The sequence below is a fragment of the Aulonocara sp. 'chitande type north' Nkhata Bay genome, linkage group LG22, assembly GCF_057382095.1.
Source record: "Aulonocara sp. 'chitande type north' Nkhata Bay isolate Kocher_YH1m ecotype deep benthic linkage group LG22, A_spYH_male_GT1.1, whole genome shotgun sequence".
NCBI lineage: Eukaryota > Metazoa > Chordata > Actinopteri > Cichliformes > Cichlidae > Aulonocara > Aulonocara sp. 'chitande type north' Nkhata Bay.
The window spans coordinates 21192095-21213191 of record NC_141364.1 but is presented as its reverse complement, the minus strand read 5'-3'; the positions used below and the strand labels follow the sequence as shown (position 1 = coordinate 21213191).

Genomic DNA, 21097 nt, shown 5'->3' with positions numbered 1-21097 from the left:
CAAAGTAAAGGCATGCCTTTATCGCTGCCATTAGTTCCGCTGTGTTTCAGCCTGCATACGGGCATTATTTTGAAGGTCACTGTTGACCAGTATATGCAGGCGAGAACGTAGGATGATTGAGATCCTCAGTTTACTTCCACATACAGTACACTGCCGTAGCTAAATTATGTATGTTCTGCTGATACTGTGTTTTTGCGTAGCCTCTTAAGGTCTTTGTTTGATACACATTGTTCACTGTGTGTTCTGTAGTTTGCCTCAGGTCACTGGTGACAATAAACTACCCTTTTTAAAAAAAACAAAACAAAGGTTACTGACCAAGCTGTACAATAGGGGAAAAAGTGTGAATTTAGCAATTCTCAAATTTCCTCATAGCCAGTACATATATCATTTTAAGGCATGGGCTAATTAAAGATGGAAGAGATACCTGGATACAGAACACAGTGCTGCTGAGGGAGCAGCGTAACACTCGAGGTTTGGTTTGACTGCTATCGATTTGAATAGATCTCCCCTTTGGGCCCAGTTTGCCTCCAAGGCCTCAAGGCCCAATAAAGCTTTTAATTGTTTGAATTCTTCATGGCAGTGAGAAGTTAACCTGGTCTGCAATATGCCCGCTGTCCTTGAAGTGTACAGACTCGGTGTGTCTATCACTGTTGAAGGATGAAGGTAGTTCTGGTTGCATCACTTGACAGCTCATGGTTAAAACGGCTCCCTGTGGCCTGAATACTCTGATTAATTTCTGCATTGTTTTTAAGTTATTTCTGTCGCGTAATCCCACATTGAATTGTACTGGTTATATAAGCAACAGCACAATACTAATATTGTCGTCTATTTCAGGATGTAATTTAAATTTTCTTTGGGTATTAATTTCAATGAATGGTTGAATTAATCCAGAATCCAGTGCAGTTTATCTTTGGAACTAAAGCAAAGCTTTATAGTCTGTATTCTTGTTGCCATCTAGTTCTTGTGGAATATAAATTTTTTGTTGTTGCAGTTCTCCTTTAACTTCTTATATCAAACTTGATTTATGTATTTCGCTTCTTTTCTCTTCTTGCCTTAGAATAAACTTTAAAGAAACTTAAAGTGAGTTCGGATGACCTCATAGGTTTAAACAGTGAATTTTCATTTGTTTGGGTAATTGGTAACTGCACTTAAATCAAAATGGGTTTTCTGTTACAGGCAGCGATTTGAATCCACAAAATTCAATACAAAACTGTCTGTATGCACAAAGGCAAGGTGCACATGATTGGACAGGTGATGAAAATCCTAAAGGAGTCAGTCGTTTTTCTGGCCATGATTACTGGTCATTTTAAAATTGGATGTCTTTTGTACTGCGAGCTCACACCACATGGAGGGTTTAGTCTCTATATAGCATGATGTACGGGTCACGAGCTCTCAACCAAATCCAATTTATGCAAATCTCTCAGTGTTTTTAAGCTCAAACATTTTTCATCATTATTTGTTTAATGTGATACGCTGGGCTGCAATTGCATTCATTATGTATTAGACAAATGTATTTGTTTGGAGGGGGGCAGAGTTTATTCAACTCAATTTTTATTATTTTAATTTTTAATTTCTTATTATTATTCAATGAGACTAATAAGTCTCATTTTACATAATTTCTCATCTGGCTCGCTGGCTTAATTTGTTAGGTTTTAATTTTTTTCCTGCTTCTGTCTGCTATTACGGAGTCTGTTAGTTAATAAGTCTTAGAGGGAGACTGAGAAGAGCTTTGACAATCCTAACTTCTCCCTCCCTCAACCTGTTTTGCATAAACCTCAGCGTGTAGGCTTACATAGAACCAAGAGGAGACACATGAGCTTTATACACTACTGCATCATTCTGATTTAAAAGCCAAAGAATACAAAAGGGTCCAGATGTGAAGAGGCAGTTTGGCAGCCACATTTTGTGAGTAGAGCAACTGCAAAGGCCTGATCTCCTCCATGCTTTAATCTGGACCTCTGTACAGATAGGAGCATTTGCAGACCTCTGTGATATGTTGAAAGATCAGAGAGCCAAGAAGGCCCCAACCCATATAATGCCTTAAAAGCGAATAATAAAATCTTGACTTTTATTTTGAACTCACAGGCAACCAGTATAGGGACACTGAGATAATGTGGGAGATATGTGGGGTCTCAATTGCACGTGCCAGTTGATAACCACGCAGCAGTGCTTTGGAGCAGCTGCAGTCGGCTAAGCAGTGACACACTGACACATGAATAAAGCTTATTACAGTAGTCGAGTCGAAACAGAGGAGTGGCTTCACTTTTGTGAGTAGACTGAGATAAAAAGAAGCTAGTTTTAGCATTACTTCTAGGTTCCTCGCAGAGTTTTTTTAAAAAAATAATGCATCCCAATAAGTTTGCCCTCAGTTATTTTTTTTTCCTTTCCCGCCAGGTGCGTGTTGGGGAGGTTGGTGGTAACACTTTAGGCTTCTACGGCTGCCAGATGAGTGCAGACGGCTCCATGATTCTAGCTCATGCTTTTCACGGTGCACTACATCTCTGGTGCAAGGACCTAGACAAAGAGGTGAGAGCCATAGATGTGGTGATTATACTCAAACTTTCAAGTCAATGTCCTTTACTTAGTTGCATCTTAACGTTTTTTTCCCCCATTATTTCCAGAAGAAGTATACATCGTTTTTATGTTGAAGCAGAGTGGCAGTTCAATTTGAAATAAGATTCACTGTTTGTGCATTTCCCCTCGGCTTCACTGTGAGAGTGTATTTGAGTGTAATTAGTCACACCAGGTTTCCTGCCTGCCACTCAGTATGACTGGCTTAGCATTTGTCTTTGTTGCTTGTCCCTGAAATTGAATAAATGTCTCAAGGCCCAATGATTTAATTCTGAGACAACTGGGTTTACATTTATACCCAGTTGGAACTTACATTTACAGTTCAACACAAACCTGAGGTTGTGTTTTAAAATAAATTTGCCTCTGAGACAGGAACATGTACCACTGATATAGCTGTTAATGTCTAAAACCAGCTGAGCAGTTAGGATCCTTTCTTCCAGGGAGAGTGGAGACCTGGAGTTGTGATATCAGGTCACTTTAATGCAGTTCAGGACCTGAGCTGGGATCCTGAGGGTGAGTTCATCCTCAGTGTGGGCTCTGACCAGACCACCAGGCTATTTACTCCATGGAGGACACAAGAGAGCAAAAAGGTAAAAACAGATGCAAAATTAGCAGCATTGAATCATAACAACAGCAGTTACAGTGACCTTTCTGTCTCACTATATGGCTTTAGAGATATGATACCATGAAAATGTGTTTGAGGTATATTAGTTATTTCTTTTTTTCTCGCTGCTCAACAAAAATTCAAGCTTCGTTTAGCATAAACCCTACAATCCGTGCCGTGTCGAACATGCACACATTCAGTGTTTCCCTGAAATAATCCAACAGCAGCCAATCCTTCAATCTCAGTTCCAGAAATCATTCGTTTCTGAAAGCTTGACCGAAAAGTTATGTCTTCTACTTAGATTTAAAAATGGTCAGCTGATACTTGTCTGAGGTGTTTTGGTCTTGTACCGGCATATCTACCACATTTGCTGGTACAAGACCATATAAGGCTTTAAACAGAAACAGCACCACTTTTTAACTCTGTAATGCACAAGGAGGCAGTGCAAGGCTCTCTTGGTTCTTGGTTTTTTATTTTTGGACTCATTGAAAAGGGGTAAAAGATGATTGACTAACTCCAGTGTATCACAGCAGTCCAGTTTAGATGTAACAAAACATGCACAACATCCACGGTATTTTTTTTGTCTCTCAGATGTCAAATTTGTGTTAAAGATTATCCCAAGGTTCTTAACTTGTGTTGAACCACATGATTAATGACTTACTACTTCTCAGGCCCCAGTCACACAGGCCTAGAGACCAGTGGGAGGTCTTACATTTCAGGGAATGGTACTTTATACAGGAATGCTATGGGGAATGTGTGTACTCTGCACACTTTTTCAAGTTTCACTCCAGCTCAGAGAAAAAATGGCAAGTGTGCGCAAGCCAGAGTCTTCCATGCAAACAAGGGGCAACTGCAGCAGTCTGCTTGCCATCAAAGTAATCACAGGAATGATTTCATCCAGTATCTGGCAGCGATTAGATGTTAACAGGAGTTGCTGACCATGACTGTGTGACTTTAGAATTAAATAAAATTGCCAAATGGTAATCTTTGTCTAGTGATTTGGATACATGTTAAATCTCACATTGTCATGAAATAAAACCGTTCTGATTTCTACGTGTATCCTCATTCAGTGGCAAGATTAAAGAAATAGGTGCCCAGTTATTAACAGTACAGTAATATTTCACAGTTTAATTATACTTTGCTCGCTCTATATGATGAATGCTTGGGATACACTGATAATAGAAAACATACCCATCAAAAGTTCATATTCCTTACAGCAAATTCAGATTTAATTAAGATTTAGAATTTTAGTTAAAAAACGACTACTTGTGGCCGCACTGCATTTATTTTTTTTCATCATTTAATATATCAATCATATTTCATGCACTTGTATTTAATGAATATCGTTGCCATTCAAATGATTTGCTTCGTCTTGGCTCGTCCTAACAGTTGCTACTTAGCGTGTTGTTCTTTTTTGGCGTAGGCCGTTTGCCTACGCCAAAATATATATGCAGGTTCTAGTGTATTATTCTTTCCATTTTTTTAAAATGTCTTTAGGCTATATCTAATTTAGTTTCAACACTATATATATTCTAAGATGACTCAGCTGGGACTGAAACCAATATTGCAGTGGGGTAATATATTAAAGTAAAAGATTACACTTCTAAATTGCCAATATAGTCATCCACCTAGCATTTTAGAAGCAGGGCAAGACATACCAGTTTAGCATTCAGTTGGGGTAGAAACATTTGTAGTCACGCTTCCTGCTTCCACTACATTATTCAAGTTGCCAGTTTGGATTATTGCCACAATACCACCTGATTCTAGTGCCAAATGAAATCTAGTTATCACAATGGAGGCTTCCATCGTCCCCTGTGAGAACACTTTGAATCTTAAGCTGGAAATGTTTCACTTGCACGAGAGAATCAATGGTGTATTTGGCGTCGTTTCAAAGGCCTGGGTTTTGGGCCAAGAAAATAAATCCCCAAACATCAGAGATCTATCGAAAAGGGAGGCACTGCCCAACGCGACCAAATGAACAGAGCCACGTGTTCAGCATATGTTTTTGTGGCTGTCATCACTGCAGGTCACGTGGCATGAAATCTCTCGGCCGCAGATCCATGGATACGACATGCAGTGTCTGGCCATGATCGGGAGGTTTCAGTTTGTGTCTGGAGCTGATGAGAAGGTCCTGAGAGTATTTCAAGCACCTCGTAACTTTGTGGAGAACTTTGCTAATATATCTGGGACTTCAAAAGAAACTCTGTTAACATCCTGTGTAAGTGTTCAGCTAAATGTGTATCTAAAGAATATTTGATTTTATTCTGAAGGTATATTATTCCCATTGGTGGAAATGTTTGGAATTAAATCTTACGAAAGCTTTACTCTCTGAAAAGTACTTAATGGACTGTTCAGTCCCCTTAAAAAGCCTTTGCAGTCTCTAACACATGAATATACCTTCTGCGTTTGTTTCAACTATGTCAGGACTCTGCCGACCTCCCAGAAGGAGCCAGCACACCTGCCCTCGGGCTGTCCAACAAGGCTGTATTTCAGGGTAAAATAAAAAAATTACACCGCAGTTTTGTTTGATGATTTCCATCAAAAATCAATTTCGCTTCACTCTGTAGTTTGAGAAAGCTTATTCATATGCGGGTTTGTTCATCGCTTTTGCATAATGTAACAGTATAATTTCAATTTCCAGGTGACCTTGTGCCGAAAAACAAAGAAGAGGGGGAGCAGTTCAACAGGGTATCTGACCAATACCAGGAGTCTTACTTCCACCCACTCAACCTGACAGGTACTGCTGCATGATCTACACTTTCAAGTATTTTTACAGATGACCTAGTCTCACTTAAAATGTGGTAAACCTCTCTGATAAATAATTTTGAAGCCAAAAGGGCATCCCTGTTTCCCTCTCGAGTCTAAAAGCCTGAGTCATACTCGTCATTTAAGAGTTTGAGAGATATGCCTATTGCTGGTTGCTCTTATAAGAGCCGATGATATGCAGTTAGTTAGAGCTTTATTTATAGAGTCCACTGTGTTTTCTCTTGGGGAGGTGGGCTGCTGAAGGCTGATGGTATCACAGCAGGAGAAAGTTTGGAAAAAGAAGAGCGGTCTGGAGCCAGTAATGCAAGCAGAAGCAACAAGAAAATAAATTAATAAAGACAGGAGCCAGAAAAAAAGTTTGAAAACTGATCATTTAAAGACAGAGAAGGTTTAAAACGGTCACCGAGGAAAAGGAAAACTAGGGGAACAAAAGAGAAGGTAATTGTAGGAAACAGGCAAATGGGAATTGAACGAGAGTCAAATGAAAAGAAAGTAGTGCAGCCTTTTAAAACCCCTGGGCTAGAGGGTGTCAAGGGCTGTCATCAGCATGATTGAAGCCACTCCTTAATCTGCAATGCTAATTAGAAAGCGGGTTTATGTGATTGCAAAGTTTAAGTATTGATGACCCCGGGCTATGTCGGGAGCAACCAAGTGTGGAGACCGCTGTTAACAATGCATTTTTACTTGTTTGATTGGGTTCTGCGGGCAAGGAGAGAAATGAATAATCAGGCTAAAAGGGGAGCCCATGTCCGATAGCAAAAACGCAAAAAGTGCAGCTATCGACTACATGCCTCAGAAAGGGAAACTGAACTTGTGCAGATCCGGTGATGTGAGGGAAAGAGTTGGGCATCATTTAATCCCCCATGAACACCAGCAAATGTTAAGAAACACACAGTAGAAAGAAACAGGTTGTTATTGCAAAATAATGTGTTGCTTTTAGGGTGATGGGTTTTATTTCTCAGGATTTCATGCAATTAAATGTAAACATGCGAATGTGAGACATTGTCTTGAGCTGATTATCATGTTCTTAGTGTTTCTCCTTTTCAGTCTGTATCATAAACCTTTTTGAAAGGGGATAGTCACACACTTCTGTCATAGTTACAGCCTAACCACAAACCCTTCTGAAACACTACACCCTAACCTAATGTGCACCAGAGCTCCTTCAGTGCGAGACTGCTGCATCCTCGATGCATGTCCTTCCTCCCTGCAGCTGTCAGACTGTACAATCAGAACTGCTCCCAACAAACATAGATGTTTACATCAGCGCTGTAGCAACTTCTACTGTTATAACTGCGCATTACTTTTCTCAGCTTGTATATACACTAACTTATTGGACGTTACATGTCTACTTTTTAATGCACAGGTACAATACACAATCTGCACTTTTCTAATTATTCTAAATATTCTTAAGTATTTAAACATCTTTCAGTATCCTGCCCTGTTTGCACACTATCTGTACGCTAATAAACAGCTTGAGTCTAGGTTGAATTTAGACTAAAGCTTAGTTTTAGTCTAAATTCCAATTTTCTGAGAGCATTTGAGTGTGCCTACCTAATGTCTGAAAGTGCAGCCTGTTCACAAGTTAAGAAAACAAAATTTGGCAAGAGCAGGAGACACCTGTTTCCAGTCTCCCTCTCCCCCAAAGAACTCCTTTGAATTCTAAAAAATATATTATAATTTTATTTTCTGCAAATAGTATAAAATCTTAGGATCAGATTTTTTTTCTTATGCTCAACAAACTTTCTGGTGAAGTGTTAACAAACTGAATAACCAACTTGTTATTCTGATTTCTGCAGTTTAAAAGTCTTTGAGTTTCTTACATATCTGCAGCATCGGACATCAACAGAATCAAAAAACATTGCCACTCATTTATTCACACCACATCTGGAAGCTGTTTAAATACCTTCAGAAATTATCCCTGACTTGGAGACGGGATCGATCAGGATCTGAAAGCAAATGATGATGTGTGCTTAGTCACAGTTTGTAATCTACAGTCTCGTAATCGTGTGTGTGTGCAGAGCCACCACCAGAGGATCATCTTCTCCAGAACACACTTTGGCCTGAGGTCCAGAAACTGTGAGTATCTAAATCTTACATGTATTTTCTGTTACCTGCTGTAAGTGAAATGCTGACATACTTATTGATATATTTGTGTCTATAAAGACATCAGTGTTTCCTTGTGTCTTCTATTGAAAAGTTTCTACTCTATCTGAAAATAATAGATTTCCCTACATAGACTTCTTTGTTACCCCCTCACCTCTGCACCCACAACTCCAGCGGCATATTCATCAGTCAGAATCCAGCTACTCGGCTTCCCATGAGCCACTTCTCCAGATTGAATATATTGCCACACTTTGGCCAATGTTAAATCCATTTACCGGTCATTCCACCATAAACATGACAGACGACACGGCCATTTATTTGAGGTGCGAACACTGTGTGTGTTGAAAAGCATTTTTCTACCTTCATTTGGCTTCATCCCTTGAATCATTTAGTGCAGAATAGAAACATTAAAATGAGTAAGTGACTAAATTATTTTTTGTGGCATAATTAATCCTCTCCCTGTTGTGGCCAAATTGCTGCAGTGTTTGAAAGCTGGCTGGTAGAGGCTGGAAATTCTTTCCACTGAGTTGCAGACTGCAGTTTGAGCTTGTTGGCATTTTAAAACAACCAGGTGATGGCAAGCTAAAAGCAATTAGGCCGTGAGTGATTAGCTAGAGCATCATCATTGTTCATCTGTGTCAGCAGGAGAAGGACTAGTCATCACAGATCAGTATTTTAATTTCACACTCTAATTATTTACCTGTCAGCAAGTGGCGACGGCTCGAGCCTGGAAGCTTGTTGGAGTGACACTCTGGAATAAAAGAATATTTAATTTACTGTCACACTGGGAGCTCTTCCTCTGTTCTGCCTCACCATGCATCCCTTCCCTGTCTGTCTGTAACATATATCTGTCCTTCTGCACAGTCAGAGTGGCTGTTCATGGTTAACCTCTGTATGATTGTCCCCTGTCCACAGGTACGGGCACGGCTTTGAGATGTTCTGTCTTGCGTCTGACAGCAGCAGAACAGTGGTGGCATCTGCATGCAAGGTCAGTTTGATAAGCTCCAGGCCGGACTGCATGTCACAGTCAGCCCTGCAATTGCAGTCGAAAGTTTAATTACAGTCATCATACAAATGATTGCCAAGGCAATATCAGGCTTTCAATGCTTTCTTTGACCTTTTATGGGGCTCAATGATTGGGCAAAACCCACAGTTAGGAATAAAAAGATTGCCGCCCCAATACATACAGAATCACAATTATACATGGAAGACACTTAATATATTTCCAGTTTAATATTTGAATACTCTTATAAGCACAGTTTCACAGAGTCCTGTGAAAAACCAAGTACAACCATCATTCAGTAGCTTGTAGAACCACCTTAACAGCAATAACTCGAAATAATCGTTTTCTGTGTGACGTCGCCTTGTTCTTTTTAGAGAGAAGAGGCAGCCTCAGTCTTCTTCTAATTGTGCTGTCATAACATGGCAACTGAGGTCTGTAGAGTCTGAGATATAGCTCTAAAGTGTTTTTGTTTGTTTGTTTTAAATATAATTTCTCTGAGCATTGTGTGGTTTGACCTTGGGACATCCACTGGTGGAATTGTGTTCACACATACCCAAATGCTCCAGACCAGCAAACTGCCAAGACTCACACCTGCTGATGATCAATTAATCGCATGCATTTGATCAGCAACATCTGGCTGCTGCTTACCCTCTTAATTCCTTTGGAAGCATCGAGGTATACTTTGACTTTCACATGGCTGTAAGCACAGTCCACACACTTTTAAATAAGTTTGAGGACAGGACTTGAGGACAGGACTTTGGCTGTTTTACTTATTCCACAACCACATTTAATGTGTGTTTGGGCTCAGTGACCTTTTGAAGCACCCACTGTGTTCAAGCTTCAGCTGTCAGGCTGATGGTTTGAAGTTATGTTGAAGATTTCTGAGGTAGTTTGCCTTAATTACTACAACCACGTATGCCAGTCCCACAGATTCTATTGCCCAGCACTATGATACCTTTACTTCACTAGATTTATTTGTCCAGTTATGTAAATTTGTGCATTTTCGTTGCTTAAGAGATTGTTTCATTTACCCAAATGGGTTTTATTAGATTCCCCTCAATAACCATGTAAATTTTAATTGATTTTCTTTTTTAATAGATTCAATTAGTTCAACACTAATCATCGGGTCATTAGATCTTTAGATGAAAAACCTTCAAAGCAAAAACCAGATGTAAAAATAAAAACCTATATGCTAATAAATGTACACATCTGACAGAACCATCTAACTAACCTTTACCACTTCATTTGACTATTTTCTTACAATAAATGTAAATAAAGCCAATCCCCAATTATGCGCACACCAAGCAGTAGTGCGTCATTTTTACTTTATTTACTCAAATGTATCTGAATTATTCAGAGAAAAGGCTGAATTATGTCGTTCTTTTTAACCACTCTTCACCATAAGCCCATAATTTCCTGTATACAAAGTTTGTGACAAAGTGACCCAAATGTGCTTTAAATACAGTTAATTTTTATTTTCATCACTCTGTGCACGTATATCTCAAAACTTCTGGACTGCTGCTGCTCTTGTTGCTTTGTGGGTCTTTTTAACGCTCTGCTTGGCAAATCAGACTGCAGATTGGTTCTACTTGGTTTGCTTTCCAGTCCGTATGTTGATTTATTTTCCTCTAGGTCCCAATATTTTCTAAAATCCCAGGCTGACCTGACAATACTTGTAGCCAAACAACTTAATTTTGGTCTCATCTGATCATAACACTTTCCTTCAGAGGTTTTATTTCTTCGTCCATGTGGTCAGCTACAAGCATTAGCATTAGCTACGAGCCAGGTCCTTCTTTATTGGACAGCAGCCTGTCCTTACGTAGCCATGTAAGACTCACTTGAGAGTAGACAGCAATGTCCAGCAGCTTCCAGTTTATGCAGGCCTGTACCTTTGTGGTGTCTGGATTGTTTCTGACCACCCAAACCAACTTCCTTATAACTGAGGGTGTTTTCAGATCTTGTGCAGCTGTTTGAACAGATCATCTTGAATTATGCAGAAAGAGACATTACTAACTTGTCTAAATCTGTGATCCTTTCTCGGATCCTCACTGAGATCCTTGAACGTTAACATTTTACTGTGTGAGCTGTGAAACCCTTTATGTTTGCACAAATAAATTACCAGCTGTAGTTAATCACGGATACTTCATAGACCATTAAGAGGCACTACGTTAAGATATTCTCTTAATTTCAGCAACACCAGATTTATTTCTATGAATGTATATTTTTGATCCAGTATTTATTAAATGGAATCCCTTTACTCTTCAAGATATATTTTGTGCAAAACATCAGACTCAGACAGAATTATTAAGCCCCTGTGAAATTGAAGGTTTTTGTCAAAAATGTTCAGTGTTTTTTTCTTTTCAACAGACCGTGGGATTTTCAACATAGTATTTCTAGACTTTTTTAAAAAAGTTTTCTTTAGAAAGCATAAATCATTTTTGTTTGCACACAATAACAGAATTATTTCAGGAAAAAAAACGAGATTATCAGGGTCTATATTATTAGACCCCCTGAAAAACGGACCTCTTTGAGTCAAAGCAGAAACCACTGCTGTGCAATGGTGTACTTTAACTTTGTAATGCTCAAAGCTTCTAAAAATCAAGTTCAAACTGAGAGTTATCTTCCAATTTACACACTATAAAAACTTCAGTGAGAGTTTGATCAGTTACTTGAGAAAGCATCATGCCCAAAACAAAATCAATCAGTTTAGATTTGATAAAAAGATTTGTTGATGCTCACAAAGCAGAGATGGATATGCAAAGTTATCACAGCATTTCCAAGTGTTAAGATCTGGAGTGAGAAGTATCATCACAGAGTACCACACAGTACAGAACAAATTTGGCAGAGGGTAGGAAGCAAAAGGTTTGAAAGACTCTGGAAAGAAGACAAGTGTGAGTCTAAAGACACCAGAACAACTGCTAAGATATCATTGAATGACTTAGCCAGGTCAGGAACTGTGGTCTCAAAGAAGACAACCACTAGATCCCTGCACTGGAATGAAGTGTGAGGTTGCATACCAAGGAAACTTCTGCAGATGAGACAGCTTGAATCTAGACTAAAGTAAGAAAGAACGACCTGCAGAAAGTTTATGCGTACTGGAAACGAGAGCTCTTTGGCCACAGAGGCACTGTTTATGTTTGAAAGAAGAAGAGAAAGGTGTACAACCCAAACCCCCGTCCTCACAGTGAAACACGGAGGTGGATGTATTATGGGGATGCTATAATATGTAAAGATTTTGAAAGACAACCTCAAGTAGTTGGCAGCAAAACTGGGTCTGGGTTGTCTCTTTGTCTTTTAACACAACAACCACCTAAAACATACGTCGCTCCTGGTGAAGAACTACCTCCATAAGACCAAAGTAAATGTTACTGAGTGGCCTGCAAGAAGCCCCAACTTGAATTCCACTGAAAACCTGTAAGGTGCACCGAAGACCAAAGTCCATGCCAGAAGACCATCAAATCTGGAGGAGCTTGAGAAAATGATACAGAACTGACTGTTAGCATCAGGGGTGCTAATTGTTTTGATCGTGGTAGTTTTTGTTTTTTGTGAAATAATCTTGTTTCATTGTGGAACACTTCAACTGTGGAAGTAGCTTATAAAGTAGACACAGGTGCTTTTATAAAGCATTGTGTGTTTTATGTCTGACAATGAACTGACCCCTTACTATCTTTCCAGGCATCCAAAGCTGAGCATGCAGCAGTGCTGCTGTGGAGTACAACCACATGGCGTCAGCTGCAGGTTCTTCCATGTCACACCCTCACGGTTACCCAAATGGCCTTTTCACCTGATGCACAGCTCCTGTTGGCTGTTTCCCGAGATCGCACTTGGTCTTTATGGAGAAGGAATCTCCCCACACCTGAAAGTCCAGGTGAGAAATGAGGACAACACAGACTAATAAGGAAGTCTGTTTTACAGGGTTATTAGTGTTTGGTCTTCAGGATTAGATTTTCAAATGCAGCGTGACTCAGGATGAGACGTTAGTTCCTCATAATGCTTTGTAAATAAATTCAGTTTAATTAAAAAATGTGCTTGAGTGAATATTAAGAAAAAACGACAATGCCGGAGCCCTTCTGGTACATGGAATTGCTCCCCTAATTCCAAATAATTAAAATAAGGTAAACCCACAGAGCAGATTTCCTCCAAATTGAATTTCGAGTCAAGCTGGCCTTATTGGAAGGACTCCCCTCATTAATACTATGAAGAGCCAAACAAGTGATGCACTGAATGAATCGAGTCCAAAATGGATTTAATATAGGAAAGATTTGAAACTGACCAGACTGACCAAAATGAACGATTGGTGCTTACTTCCCTCCTTCAAGGCTTATAATTCCACATTTGTAGGTAGAGCAGTGATTTGAAACAGGCTTTCAAATGGGTAATTACCATGCAGAATACATCAAATCCTCTGCGGTGGATTGCAGAGATCTCATCAAATCTATGCTCTCTGGGATGAAGCTTGAAAAGAAAATTCTGAAGTAACACTTTGAATAAATACAGACATAAAGCACGATGCAGTAGCCTTTGCATGCGCTGATAAAGACAAACCACAATGATATTTATAGTTTCGTGTTAAACTGGGATTTGTGATATTGGGGGTAGCGCTCTGTGGGGCTCTGATCTGTGAAATTGTAGAGAAGTAAATGAGAAAACACTGAAGGTACATGAACGGTTTGTGAATATAAAGAGGCCTCTGTGTGTTTGCCAACTTCAGCTAAAGCCACAAAAACTGTCTTTCCCACTTCCAGTGGTGTTTGTGGGTCAGTGTAGGTGCTAAAATGTTTAAAAAGTGTGATCTTCAGATTGTGTGCTGTGTGCAAAAAGCCAGTTTAACCCATAAAGAGGATACTTTGATGCTTCCTTGCGGTAGGTGTGAGATTTGTTTACGCACTTTGAGAGCTGGTGTCTTGCACTAAAAATGTGATGGTTGGCAAATCCTGTCATTAGACAGGATTTGCCAACCATCACTCACTGATGGTGACTCACTGAAAACTATTAAATATTAAACTATTAAGAGCAAATTTAAGAGTGTATACACTGCTGAAAGTGGAGATAATGAGGTTAAATATCCCCCAATTACCTTGAAGAGTAGTCATGCTGCGGTCAGCTACAGATGAAATTGGCCCAATTTAACCCAGCAAATATCAGCTGAAAAGTCTCAGTTTTAGCGCTCTCTCAGTCATTTTGTCAATTTCTTTTGACCTTTACCCTCCTTTGTGACTTAACTCAGTGGTTTTGACATGGTCAGAGAAATAGATTTGTCTCTCTAAGGTCAACACTGTCAGGATTCACATTGGGTGAGAGCTTTCTGAGTGAGAAATCGTCTCAGGACTCAAATCTTAAACGATGCCATGGAACAACCATCCAATAAAACAGTCTCACTTTGCTTGTCTTTTTAATGTTTTTTTTTTTTTGCCTTTTTATGATCTATTAAATAAATAAATTTGTTGATTTCATCTTATTACATAATCAGTACAACTTAGATTCTAACCAGTCACATCTGGCATAAGGTATCTGTTTGGTCCCAGATTTATTCAGTCAGAGTCTCCAGACACACGAGCAGAGTGATAAAGGGTGATAAATATTCACTGATGATAAAAAGGAGCTCTGCCAGAAGTGGTATGAAGCTGTAATCCCGACATTACAGAGTTTTTAGCTCATCCAGCTGAAAGATCATCATCTGTCTGTTCACCCGGCAGTCACAGAGTACAAACCTCGGCTAAGGCAGCTCGCTTTCTGGGCAGCATTTACTTTTAAGGCAACATTGTTGTGTTTTCTGTATATTCATTTTGTTTTGTTTTCTTTGCTCTTTTTAGACATACTTTAAAAACTGTGGAATTAAAATCAGATAAAGGTAGCATGACAGATACTCTAATTGTACGAACATCATGAAGGAGTAGGTAATACTACGTAATAGGCAATGATTTGTAAATAACTGGACATAAATAAATTGAGCTTACGATATTTGTCTACTACATCTACTATCTAGTATCTAGAAATGTACCACAATATATTTCTAACTAACTAGGCAGCTTATTTACTTTCTCTTAACAATACTTTCTTGAAACATATAATGCATTTTGGAGTCAACTTGAAAGAAAGACAGATGTAAAATGTAAAAGTGAGACATTTTATGGCCTTATTTGACCTTGAAGAAGAGGCCAGGGATTAAGCCTGTATGCTTTAAATATAAACTGATAGAAAGAAAGGTTTTTTTAAATAACTATATAGTGTTATCACTTTGACCTTTAGATGACTCTATTGGCCTTGAAGAAGAGGTCAGAGTTCAAATGTAGCATATTTAAAATCTTTATAGGGTTCTTTCTATATTATGACATTACACATCTCACTTGTCAAAAACATAGGTTTAACATAAGTTATAAAACTTTTTCTGAATTTTCAACCATAAATCATAGTTGAATTTGAAGACATTGGTGGATAAAAGCCAAATTGTAATAGATTGCACTGGAGGATTGGTCAGAATTTAATCAAAATTGCACACAGTGATCACCTAATGGATCTTCACCCAAGCTGTGCTTTGTTGTTTTGCAAACATTTCTCCATTTTCACAGCATATGCTTCATGCACACTACTTACAATTACAAGTTCTCGCTCCTAGTGTACTGAGCAATATTAATATGGCAAAGTCATTAGCATGAGATTTTTGGTGTTGATACATGTTTCATGTATGAAGTGATATCGCTTTGCTACAGATTTTCCATACGACTTGTATCCTCTTAGATGATGATAATCAACTGATAGGTTATGATCATGGGGGCGTGGTCTTACTGGTTGACCACATCCTCCAAATGTTAGAGCCTTCCTGTCACCATCAGTAACATCAGCAATACAGTCAGTGCTCTGACATGCCGAGGTATTGACATGTTTTTATACTTTTTATGATCATTGTTACTACCGACCATGTCCTCATAATACTTCTGAATTCAGAGTAAGTAGAGATCTGATCTAGGTTATCGTATTAAGATTTGGGACACAGTAGTGGACCTTGGATTCATCGGGTGTTTCGGCCATTATCATTAGACACCCTCATCCAAGGAGGCCCTGCTGGGGTTGATCAGGGTTGAGTGTGTCACTGGTTTATGTTAAATTGTTATTTCTCTTGTTCTTTTTTCTGTTTAGTTTTCTACAGTTTATTTGCTCCTATCTATTCACTGCAACTGAGAAATAATACTTACCTCTTTAGCATTTATGGAGCTTCACTTGTTCAAAGGGATAGAAAAGGTGCTGGAGAGAAGTGAGACAAAAGGGACGAGATGGGAGAGAGCAAAGAGGAGAGTCGGAAGGGGGGGGCGCCCGATCTGGCTTCCCACACCTCCCCTACATATATGTGTTTACTAATGGTGTGATACTGTGAGAGGTGCTCTTAATTTTATACTTTCACTCTAAGTAGGTAGAAAACATCTCCCAAATCTAATTCTCAAACATCTGAAACATTGTGAATATGGATCCAGATAATCAATAAACCTTGAGAAACAATACATTTGAAAACAATCAAACATTTTATTTAAAAGAGAAAGAAAAAACTAGCTCAGATATTGGATTTCTGTTGGCCTAAGTTCTGTGTAGAGCTGTTGCTGTTGTCAACAGGAGTGTGTTCTTGGAGAGGATGTTTATATGAGAGAACCTCAGCACACAGACTCTACAAATAACTCAATCCTGCATTTAAGGTGAACAGAAAACGACATTTAAGCCCTAAGGATTACCTCCTCCTGCACCTGGTAAAGCATCTTATGTTTCTCTTGGCTTCTCCGGATGGTGTTAATGGGCACTGACAGAGGCGTCCCGCACTCCTCTGTTCGCCTGAATGGTGGGCTACGCAGAGGCAGGGTGGTGTGTGTGTGTGTGTGTGTGTGTTCCTGTCTAGCTATCTTTGTGAGGACCGAAATCTGCATTCTACTATACTTGTGAGAACCAACAGTCACTTGTGAGGACACACTAACCGGTCTTCACAGGTTTAAAGGCCTTTATGAGGCTCAAAATGTGGTTTTAGTATCAGGGTTACAATTAGGTTTTGGTTAGGTTTAGGGTTAGGCATTCATTTTTAATGGTTAGGGTAAGGGGCTAGGAAAACCATTATGTCAATGAAGGTCCTCACTAAGATAGCTGAATGGGTGTGTGTGTGTGTGTTGGTCTTTGGTTTCTCTTAAGAGAAATGGCAAGGGATTACAGGGTTTTTTGTTTTTTTGCTTTTTCCAGGGGCGGGGGGCTCCCCGTCTGTTCTGGTTGACTGCTGAATCACTCAAGGTGATTGTGAGGAGCACGCACGAGGACACGCACAGTCTCCTACCTTCAGACTAGGGAAGGTTAAATGAAGTCAGAGCTGATCAAACAAATGACTACCTCTATTCTATTCACACATCTTCTGGCCCCTACCTGTTTTGCCTGAGCGTTTCCCTCCACCGCCCTATTTTGTCTTGGCCTTGGAGACATTGTCACCTTCTCTCTCCTCCTCCTTTTTGTTTTTTTTAAACCTGAGTGGGCTTTTATATGTTCTACCTTTTAGTCTTCTTGATACGTTTTGTGTGTTTTATCAAAATGGACACTTTCTCTATAGTCTGTGTCTCCAGTCCCCATCTGTGTGTGATGTGATATAGCTCAACAGCCAGTCGTGTTAATGAAAGATTGTGAAGGAGGGAGAAGGAGAATCCTTTGAACACAAACCTCAACACTTTGGTTAACTCGGATTTTTGTGGCAGTGCTGATGTTTTACAATAATTATGCTATGTGTGTGTGTGCGTGTGTGCGTGTGTGAGAGAGAGCCAGTGGAGAGCAGGACTACTGCAGACATGCAGGCAGGCAGCTGCCAGCAGCATACAAACAAGCTCTCTAGGGAAACCAATCTGGAGGCTGAAATGACTTAGGCTAGGGAAATAAACAGCAGCAGGTCATAAACCAAAACTGAGTGAAATGGAGGGCTGGAATGAGGTTCTCTGTCTTGTTCGGTTGTTTATTTGTCGCTCGGGAGAGTCTTTGTTGCTACTGAGCTGTGAGGCAGGGATCTAAACGTGCTGATGTCATGCTGCAGTAATCATAACGCAAAGTTTTGCTACCAGCTCATCCTCTGTTGGAAAAGTGTTGTTGTGGAGATGAAATGTGACACAATACATGTAGTGCCGGCACTCATACCATCGTTTGAATGCAGTTGTTTGTATGATCTCTCTTGCTCTTTGTTCCCGTTTCCATATAGAGCCCCTGTTCTCGCTGTATGCGCACACAGAGAAGGACACAGCCATACACAGCCGAATCATCTGGTCATGTGACTGGAGCCCTGACGGCAAATTCTTTGTAACATCAAGTCGAGACAAGAAGGTAATTTTTAAATGTTGCGTCACATTATGCGTTGACAATAATACCACCTGGTTGCACCCTTGAGTTGTAGCATTTTTTTCTAAACAAAGTGTGTGTGTGTGTGTGTGTGTGTGTGTGTGTGTCCAGGTGATAGTATGGGGCCCATGTAGTTTGGACTCTGGAGACCCTGTGCTGCCTCCTGAGATTAAACCGTGCTCTTCCATCTTAGATGTGGGCGATTCTGCTACTGCTATAGCGTTCTGCCCTGTACTCTGCTCTAGTGACAGGTTTGTGTTACATGACATCCAACTACCATCATATCGACTGGCCAGGTCTTATATCTGTCTTCGGTACTTTGGAAGTTTGTTTCATTAATTTGAAGCTGCAGTTTTGAACTATTTTCTTCTCCCTTAAACTGCTCATCAGTTAACTGATTGTTTAATTGGTTTAGAAGCTGTTAACCTCACATAAAGAAACATTATATCCAATTAATTTAAACACATGACATGACTGTGGCTGACACTAAACTGCTTCATGTTCTCATCTAAAGACCCCGGAGGTTCAGTCATACTGTGCTGAAATGGAATTAAATGTGGTAAAAATGTCTAACTCTTGTAGCGAAGAGTGACAGTACTGGTTCAAGACATCTAGGTCAGAGCAAAGGAAAACGAGGTCTGCTCTGAAGTTCGATTTTGTTGTGTTTCCTTCCTACTTTCCGCAGCTACCTGCTTGCAGTTGGCCTGGAGTGTGGCAGGATCCGGCTGTACAGGTGGAGCCCTGGCAGCGAGCCTGCAGGAGACGACTGGAGCTGCTGCGGAGAAACAGACACCTCGTATCCTTACTGCACACATGCAGTCGATCTGAGGTTCATCACAGTGTCAGTTGTAGGTCTTCACTCTGATTGCTGTTGAGAACCAGAAGCTTTCTGTCATTTACCATTTAAATAATAATAATAATAAAAAATTAGATAAGCGTGATGGAGATTATGTCTGCTTCCTTTGAAGAGGAGATGCAGATGGCATCAACCGGTACCTTAATTTTGGTTCTGTCGATGTTTTATCTCACACTGGTCTATGCCACTATAGTCTGTAAAGATCAAGATAGGTTGCACAGTCTTTGCATCAGGAAGTCACACCTCAGATACGCCTTTTTTTTTCATATTTTAAGATGATATATAAGTTGGAAAATTCATTGGTTACTGCAGGTAAAAATGAACAACATATAACAAAAGAACTTTAATATGTATTATAATAATATAAATACAAATCAAAGGTACTTTCTTGCCACATTTACGGCCCCTGGAACCACTGAGCATTGTTTCTACTTAACTGCCTATTGTTGCAGACCAAGTCCATCCCTTTATGACCACAGTGTACCCATTTTCTGATGGCTGCTTCCAGCAGGATAACACACCATGTCACAAAGCTCAAATCATCTTAAACTGGTTTCTTAAACATGAGAATGAGACCACATTACTCATATGACCTCTGAGGATTGTTTAAACGCCTTGCTGAATCTTTGCCAAGAACAATTAAGGTAGTTGTGAAGGGAAAAGATGGTCAAACCCAGGTGTAGCAAAATATACCAAACAAAGTTTTTGTGTTGTGTGTTTAACAGAAAAATTATGGTTTAGTGTAAAATAGATGGGATGTCAGTTGTGTAGATTTTGTCTGAAAGCTTGTTTTGTCATCCAGACAAGTATTCTGTTGTCTCCTTTCATCACACATCCTCTCACAGACAAAGCCACACTCTGGCAGTAAAACGGCTCCGCTGGAGGCCCAAGACTGGCCAAGCAGGTCGGGGGAATGGCAAGAAGGATGGACAGGGTGATGGAGAGAGTGAAATCGAGGAGGAGAGCTCCTGGGTCCAGCTCGCCAGCGCCAGTGCCGACCACTCTGTCAAAATCTTCAACATCAACAAACGGGCTCTTTAGCACCACCAACACTGACACTATTATGTCTCTCACACCCAGAGAGACACTTTGACTGAGGGCCACAGGCCTAACTGAGGCACCGAGGCCACAGCTGCTTGCTGGCATGCCATGCAGTCCCTGTGACAGCCAGTTAAGTCATGGGTCAGTCACAGGACAAACCCACAGCACACATGCCCTGCAGTCTGTCTGCACACAGCTGAACGGATTTGATGGGTGGAAGCAAGATGGTAAAAACACCATGACCTTTGGGCGGTATTTTGCTTAGACACTTCAAAGTGTTTTAGATTCAAAGAAGAAGACTCAGCAGGATTTCTATACAGACTGCGTATTTATACAGGTCATCCAAGTAACCATTGGCATGGCGAACTGTATTCTTGAAGGAACAATTCAATTCCGAGTGCCATCAGAGGCAGGGCTTGTGTTGCATGTTTGTGCCTTGGGATCAGTTGATTAAATGTCTTTCATGTATGTCACGTATGTGTATAGGTAGTGTGCAAGCAGTCCAGTACGCAGCAATGATATATGACTGCTAGACACTAGGGATCACATTTTTATCCTCTGTGGAAACGTGAGTGTATTAAAGATGACCATTTTGCAAATATTGCTGCTGTCTCTTGACTTTTTAATAGATTTCTCCTACCTTGCAGGCATTCTGTAATCCAGTGCACTCAACATATTTTTGTGAAAAATTACAGTAAAGTGCTTTACAAAGGAAGTCCAAAATTTGACTTAGAAAAAATGATGGAAAGTTTTTAGCACGTTTCGAGGAGTTTTTTTTTTCTTTCTCGTGAAATGAAACCAGGTAAGATTG

The 21097-nt window shown here is 39.9% G+C and overlaps 1 protein-coding gene across 1 annotated transcript in view; it reads left to right on the top strand.

Annotated features, from left to right (window-relative positions):
- elp2 (elongator acetyltransferase complex subunit 2) overlaps positions 1-20887 on the top strand; it is a 33018-nt gene extending 12131 nt beyond the window's left edge. Inside the window, exons 11-22 of the mRNA XM_086280644.1 lie at positions 2395-2526; positions 3012-3161; positions 5202-5393; positions 5600-5669; positions 5817-5912; positions 7960-8017; positions 8960-9032; positions 12723-12915; positions 18253-18374; positions 18501-18640; positions 19075-19185; positions 20091-20887. Coding sequence (XP_086136770.1) covers positions 2395-2526; positions 3012-3161; positions 5202-5393; positions 5600-5669; positions 5817-5912; positions 7960-8017; positions 8960-9032; positions 12723-12915; positions 18253-18374; positions 18501-18640; positions 19075-19185; positions 20091-20286 — 1533 coding nt within the window. The 3' untranslated portion in view covers positions 20287-20887. The remainder of the gene's footprint in view (positions 1-2394; positions 2527-3011; positions 3162-5201; positions 5394-5599; positions 5670-5816; positions 5913-7959; positions 8018-8959; positions 9033-12722; positions 12916-18252; positions 18375-18500; positions 18641-19074; positions 19186-20090) is intronic.
- Positions 20888-21097: the final 210 nt, after the last annotated feature.